At 33.5% G+C, this 7,500-nt stretch overlaps 2 protein-coding genes across 2 annotated transcripts in view; one reads left to right on the forward strand and one right to left on the reverse strand.

Annotated features, from left to right (window-relative positions):
• Positions 1-7,500, reverse strand: part of LOC137653565 (protein hobbit-like) — a 572,883-nt gene that overhangs the window by 262,179 nt on the left and 303,204 nt on the right.
• Positions 1-7,500, forward strand: part of LOC137653826 (protein hobbit-like) — a 53,129-nt gene that overhangs the window by 45,256 nt on the left and 373 nt on the right. The window contains exons 5-9 of the mRNA XM_068387477.1: positions 149-358; positions 3,668-3,819; positions 4,129-4,323; positions 4,445-4,602; positions 7,435-7,500. The exon at positions 7,435-7,500 is cut by the window's right edge and continues 52 nt beyond it. Coding sequence (XP_068243578.1) covers positions 149-358; positions 3,668-3,819; positions 4,129-4,323; positions 4,445-4,602; positions 7,435-7,500 — 781 coding nt within the window. The remainder of the gene's footprint in view (positions 1-148; positions 359-3,667; positions 3,820-4,128; positions 4,324-4,444; positions 4,603-7,434) is intronic.

The following is a 7,500-nucleotide window of genomic DNA, read 5'->3' on the forward strand; positions in this document are numbered from 1 at the left end:
TATTATGGTAAAGCTTTAGTAGTGTGTAAGTTAATGCAAAACAGGGACAACAAATTTATATAATTTTAAAGTGTCCTTATTTATTTGAAGATAGAAATGATTAACATGAAAGTTTGAGTTAGTAATTTCATCCTATATCTCTTTTTAGTTCAACTAGTCAATAGCCAGGTGCTACTAAAAGGGTGTGAAACCCAGGGCTATGTGATTCTAAGTGCTGCAAAGTCTGAAATATTGCAACGAATCCATCGTCCAGTGTGGCAAGATCACTCTCTAGTAACCAAGACCACTTGGTTTGGATCTCTTGAATGCATGCAGTACTATGCCACTGTCAGCGCTGGTGATAAGGAAACACAGATGGGTAAGTATTGGTTCATAGGTGGATGGAGAGTGTAAATTACTGCTTATTCCTGATTGATTGATTTGATTGTACAAGTACATCTTGTTTCTTAATTTTGCGGTTCTCTTGCATTATTATCTATATGTAAGAAGCTGAGAAAATTGGTAGAATTGCAGGTCTTCATGTTTTATATTATGGTTGGATAGCATCACCCTCTTCTTACGCATATTCATTTATGTGTTTTAACAGATTTCAGTGTGCCTTAATTTTTCCCTCATTGTGTCCACATCATTAAGCCCAAGTAGTGAATGCTTTAATTAATTATCCTCCTTCTCTTATATTTTGTCTTATTACCATAAGTATTTTATCCTGATTTTTTTCTTATTGAAGGACCTTGTGTAATTTGAGTTTTTGAATACATGATATAGCATAAGTACAGTGCTCTATTATGTACCCAATATAACTTGATGCCTTAATGTATTGCAACAAAGCAATTTTGTGGTCATAGTTTCCTTTAAATATAATATTACAGGCTGTCATCTCAAAAGATATATACAGTAGTAATACTCTATGAAAAAAGATTATTTTATTTTTCACATCACCTTTCCATTCTGTTTTCTTTCTGCCTTGCATGATATTCCATCATCCCCAGACAGGTGATATCTACCCCTTCTAAATTATATCCTTGAGTTGAGTTTATCTGTTATGAAAATTATAGCTTTTTCATTATGAAAGAATGTAGAGTACAGTATTTAGATAACTTTGCTAATCTCCCTGATGGAATTTTTCAATATCTAGTAGCCATTTAGTTTAATTTTATTGTGAGATGGGGGGACACCTTTGTATTTACAGTTTTCAGGAAAAGAACTTTCGTAAGACTAAGATTTGCCAGTACAGTAAACCTTGAATATACAATCAAGATGCGTTCCTTGATTGGGTTCTGAAGTCAGAAAGTTTTGAAGTCCAACATAATTAACCTGTGCATCCAGCTAACACTAGTGAGCCAACTTACATGTGCATCATAAATATCTCACCCATATTCAGTGTAGCAAAATATTTTTTTAAAAGCAGTAAAAAAAAATATATTGCACACAGGTTCTTATCTTTGAAAATTCAAAATCTGATGTTCTTATCTTTGGGATTTACTGTACAGTGGAACCTTGGAAGTTGAACTTAATTACTTCCCGAAAGCCATTTGAACACTGATTTTTTTTAACACCAATCTAATGTTCCCCATAAGAGTTATTGTAAATAGAATTATTTCAATCCAGGGTCCAAAAAGTACAAACTTTTCGACCTTAGAAATAAAAAAAAAAAGGTTTCTTTATCTCTCTCCTATATCCCTCTCCTTCAGGTAACTAGCTGGTCCTAGAATGCCCTCTACCTAGAGGAGAATCAGTGCCTGCTATCTTCAACAAACTAACCAAGTCATATTTTTCTTATCACTGAGAAGTAGTCAACCTTTTGAACTCTATTATATCACTCTTGTTGTTTAGCTTAGATCATGTTGTTGGAAGTATTTAGAGTAAGATTACAAGGTGTGTCTTCCTTTTGTTGAAACTTTGTAGGAAATATCAACTTTTCATTGAATATGCTGTTATTAGAGGACAAAGACTCAAATTCTCTTTGTACCATGTGAACAGGTCAACACTGTGAAGTTAATCTTAGGGGTTTGGAATGTTTTGATTATCCAAGGAAACTTATAGTAGAATGTGTCAAGTGTCCAAAAGATTTCATGATAGAGATATAAAGCATAAGAAAAAAAGTGTGAAGGTCAGAGAAAATTGAGACCAGGTATCTCCTCCTTTGTGTAGTCATTTTAGATGTCAGTAGGTAGGCAGAGGTTAGTATTCAAACACCAAGCGAGAAGTTAGACATCAAGGTGGAAATTATTGGGCTTTGATCACAATTACCTGGTTTCATGAAATAGTTTTCCAGTTTTGTAGAATTTACTATTTCTGATTCCTCTGGTAATTTTTTGTTTAATGTTACTGCATCTATTTTTTTCCCACACCAACTTCAAGTGTGCTTACTAGCATTACCTATTCGACATTAAAGTGGGTCTGCTTATTCAGATAAAGTATTTTTTAGTAATAATCTAATTGTGGTTGATCATGTTGTTCCTCATTTAAGTCCAATAAAGAATCAAATCCTTCCTTACAAGCTCCAATTCCTACAGTTTCCTCCCCTTTGTCTATGGACAAGGGTTAAGTCACCTAGATCAAGACGCCTGTATAGTGCTAACTTCGGCTTATCAGACTTCCAATTTACGTCAAGCACATTCGGAATCCAAAATAGAAGAACAAGTCCAGTCTATTTGAATTGATAATGGAGCTTATCATATTACCCCTATCTTCCCCAGCACATTTTTGGTGTTAGGACGTAGAAAATCGCATACCGATGTTATACCTATGAAATTTGTTTTATTTCTTTAAATGTTCTGCTGAAATTATGTTTAATCATTTATTTGTTTAAGTTGAGAACATTTTCATTTTTGAGGTTCCCTTGTAGCACAGTATACTATGTTTTGTCATTTTATTTTATATTTTCTTCTTCCTCATTTATTTTTTTCATGTATGTCCAGTTCTTGCTAGTGGCATATTTAAGTAACTACAAAGCAATATGAAATTGCCAAAAATCAGTCACACTATTCTCATAAAATTTCAAATTTCATCAAGTTATACTCCATATAATTCCAATAATTTTCCTCTTATATTAGCTTTTCTTTATAAATAATGTTGTATTCTAAATCCCTTTTTAGCTTTTTACAAGATCTATGAAATATGATATGTCATTAAACTATAACTTGAAAAAGATTGAAAATAATTTTAACATGATAGGTAAAGAGTAGGACTTCTTTCATCAAGAAAAATTTCAATGTTTTCCCATAATATAATCTTCGTACTTGTCCTGAAGCATTAACTCTGCTAGAGCAGACAAGCTGTTAACACGTTGCTCAGTAAGTCAGTGAAGCAGTAGACATAGAATAGTAAGACTTGCCAATCTTTGGGAAGCATTGTGATTCACATGCTAAAAGCATTTATTTTTCCCTCAATTTTGGGAGGTCTTTATATATAAAGCATTATTTAATTGCATTTGGTCTTGTCTGCAAAGTTAATAGTATCTTATATCTTGACTCAGGTATCTTGAAGCCATTTGACATCTAGCATAAGGCTATTTTAGCCAACTATCCTTCATACATTTAACCAGTTATTTGACACAGTTGTTTCATTGTAACATAAAACCAAGGCTTTAGTAAAAGTATGAGTTTTATATTTAAAAGCTATGAAATTTCAGAAAAAAATTCCTTTTCTTTATGTGCTCATACAGATAACATCATGTGGTTGACTGTGGATAATATTGAAGAGAAAGATGGTCAGGTAATCAATGAAGTACCAGATATAGTCGGCAGCGGGCAGTCTGTTGGAGGTGTTGTCTCACAAACCGTGGGGTCTATGGATGAAGGGGATGATGAACTACAGGTATAGAATTGGAAAAAACATGGTTTGATTTTGCCATAGTTGCTTGAGTTACCAAATTAATTTAAATTGTGAAAATTCTACTGTTACATTTTTTTTTTTAAATATGCCATAGACTTGTGAACAGTATGTTACTATTTTTTCGATACATATTTTCTGTTTTTTTGAAGAAAATGTACCATTGAATCATGTACGATATTTCATATATAGAATATTAGGATAATGTAAGCACAGCACATGCAGTTTTTCATTTGAAAAGTGGAATTACCATTATATGATAAAAGTCCCTAATATTTTCTTTTCTTTTTGCAGTTGCAACGCATTGTCTCCCGTTGTCACTGTGAATTTTATTATGTATCCTATGGTGAGACTGGTCTTGATATATCATTGATGGAAGAAGTTCAGCCACCTTTGCCTGAAGAGGACCTTTGGAGCCGTAATTTTGAGGCAGTTGATACTTTCACCCTGATGCATCATGATTTATGTGCTAGTACAAATTCTTTGCAAGTAAGAATAAATTTTTCATTTACAGTACATTGATGTCTGGAATGGAGTAATTTTCATTTTGCTATATCCCAGCAATTATACCTCTGCTTAAAAATCCTCTATCTCTTGTATTTTCTTTCAGTACAATATGGTGGTTGATATTCTGAACAACTTGCTGCTCTATGTTGATCCAAAGATAAAAGAGGCAAGTGATGGAATGGCAAGAATGAGATTTCAGCTTCAGCTTTATTCTAAAGATGACCAACGGAAGCCCATAATTAGACTGCAGAATCAAGTCAGGTAATTATATCATTTTATCAGAAGGAAGATTACATTATAGATTAGAGCCACATCAGTATATTTACAGTAATTTTTCTTTTATTTCTTGATGTTTTGTGTTAATTTTTCTCTGAAGGCTTAAATTACTCAATAGTTTATTTATAATGTATTCCTATCAAAAATAGGGTTAATGTCTAGGAGAGGGCCGCATGAAGATATCAGTGATATTCAATGTATTTTTACTAGAATGTGTAGGAATGTATGTAAATAGTGGTATACGAGTGAGATAATTTCGTGAAATTCAATAACAGTCGAAATATCGACATCAAACTCACGCTACTCTTGTCTTCCTCCCAGAATTTTTTTTAAGTCTGTTGTTATTGTTGACTGTGTGTTGTTTTTAGCTCAAATGAGCCCTGTAACTACTATAATCCGCAGACAAACTAGTCCACTATGACGTCTTACACGTTTGGCCCCGAAAATCACTGTGGCCTTAAGGGGGGGGTCGTTGGGGCGGAGGGCCCCCCCCCCCCTGGTAGGCCTAGGTAGGGGTACAGGGCCCTAGGTTAGGTGGTTGTATTAGGTTCGGTAGTGCCCCGAAAATCACTTTTCTCCTCCTCCCCCCTCCCAAAAACCCCACTTCCCACTGGGGTCCCCCATAATTGTATTAGTAGGTTTATGCTTACATTTTGTGTGTAAGAGTAAGTCTTAGTTTCTTTTTTATTAATTTCCTCATGTTTCTATACGGTGTGCAACACCAATCAGGTCGTTTTTCGTCGTTAATACTTGAAAAACGGATGCGGCCCTCTCCTGGACATTTACCAAAAATAGTACTTCCCTGGGGGTTAAACACAATAGAGTATCTATTTCTTTTTTCTTCTTTGTCTTATTATTATTATCATTATTGTTATTATTATTATTATTATTATTATTATTATTATTATTATTACAAGCTAAGCTATAATCCTAGTTTGAAAAGCAAGATGCTATAAGCCCAAGGGCTCCAGCAGAGAAAATAGCCCAGTGAGGAAAGGAAACAAGGTAATAAACTACAAGAGAAGTAATAATCAAAATAAAATATTTTGATAACTGCAACAACATCAAGTTAGATCTTCCATATATACACTTTAAAGGCTTAAAAAAAAACAAGAGGAAGAGAAATAAGATAGAACATTGTGTCCAAGTGTACTGTACCTTCAAACAAGAGAACTCTAATCTAAGACAGTGGAAGGCCATGGTATAGATGCTATGGTACTATCCAAGACTAAAAAAAATGGCTTGAATTTGGGGTTTCCTCCTAGAAGAGCTGCTTACCACATTTAAAGAGTCTTATACCCTTACCAAGAGGAAAGTAGCCACTGAACAATCATAGTGCAATAGTTAACCCCTTGAGCGAAGAATTGTTTGGTAATGCCAGTGTTGTCAGGTGTATGAAGACAGAGGAGAATGTGTAAAGAATAGGCCAGATGATTCAATGTATGTGTAGGCAAAGACAAAATAAAACTTAACCAGAAAGAGCGATTCAGTGTAGTACTGTATGGCCAGTCAAAGGAAACTGTACAGAAATGTATTAAAAAGAATTGATAAGTTGATATTTCATCTTATCTCAGCAGGATATGGTCACAACTAGTGTTGGGCTTACAATACATTGGTGTGTAGGACATGTTTTATATTTTTTGGACTTTGGAATGGCAATTTTGGGCCAGAAACCCTATTTGGTCTGTTATGATTGTTGTTTAGCTGATGTATCATTGCCAATTGTCTTGGTACCTGATGCAGGGTATGTGCCTTCAGTCACACAAGGGTGAATTTTGGGGATATTTATGTCCTCATTTGTATTAGTTAATGCCATTCATAATGGGTCTCTTAATGATTATGAATTAAATGAATATTCCGTCGCTATGTTCATGGATGTTTCAATGTTGAATGTGGAAAGTGCATCTAAGATTCTACTTTACTAGAGGCATGTGTCTATTAAAAGGAAAGAAAATAGGAAAATTTTGTTGAATTTTATTGAGTAAACGTCGATAAACCGAGCTTCTGGAGAAGAAGTTAAACATAGAATTAAGCATAATGATAGTTCTAATTTATTTTAAAACATGATCTTGGTGCTAATGATGAAAGTGACTTTTCTTTTTGTAATCTTACTTTACTTATGAGAGGCTGATTGCATAGGGTTTATGTTCGGGTGTTTACATGAAATATATGTTTGATTAAATTTCATTGTAATGATGGAAATAAAATACATTATCTAATCTCCTTGGGATTCTCTCCTGTTTATTTTTCTCTTTTGTACACATCAGATGAATGTGTCACGCAGCCTCTTATTTTGCAAGGGAGTAAATTTTGATGTTATTTAAATTTCTAATCTTGTCTATTCCTAACTTTTTTATCTTTGTATGGTCATTGTTATTGTTCTATTTCCTGTTCTTATTAGATTAAGATTTCCAGTTGTCTTTGCAGCTTCTAATAAAAAGCTTATGAATTAAAGTAAGTTAGCTCATAGTCAATATTTTTCTTGGGGGAAAGGAGATGATTAAAATATGCAAAAGTTCAGTATAGAAAAAATTCAAGTTAAACTTTATGCTATCAGATATAAAGAAAGCCAGGTGGGAAAGATCATGCAATGTAACTGACAGCAGTTTACTGTATACTGTAGTTGAGTATTGAAAGAATGGAAGGAGCTATAATGAAAAAACAAATACCTGTAAACAAAGAAGATGAGTCATATAGAGATTAATCTCTCATTCAGTATGTTATTGAGAAATGAATGGCCATTGCAAATTATTGAATTTACATCATTTAAATCATTCATTTTGTTTATTTTTGGGATTAATTATTATATTTTTTCAGGTACCACATGTCCCAGCTAAGATGTTTAGAAAAAGAGGTTTACTTAGTCCAAAGACAACTGGATAA

This window comes from Palaemon carinicauda, chromosome 14 (assembly GCF_036898095.1).
Source record: "Palaemon carinicauda isolate YSFRI2023 chromosome 14, ASM3689809v2, whole genome shotgun sequence".
In the NCBI taxonomy this organism is placed as follows: Eukaryota; Metazoa; Arthropoda; class Malacostraca; order Decapoda; family Palaemonidae; genus Palaemon; species Palaemon carinicauda.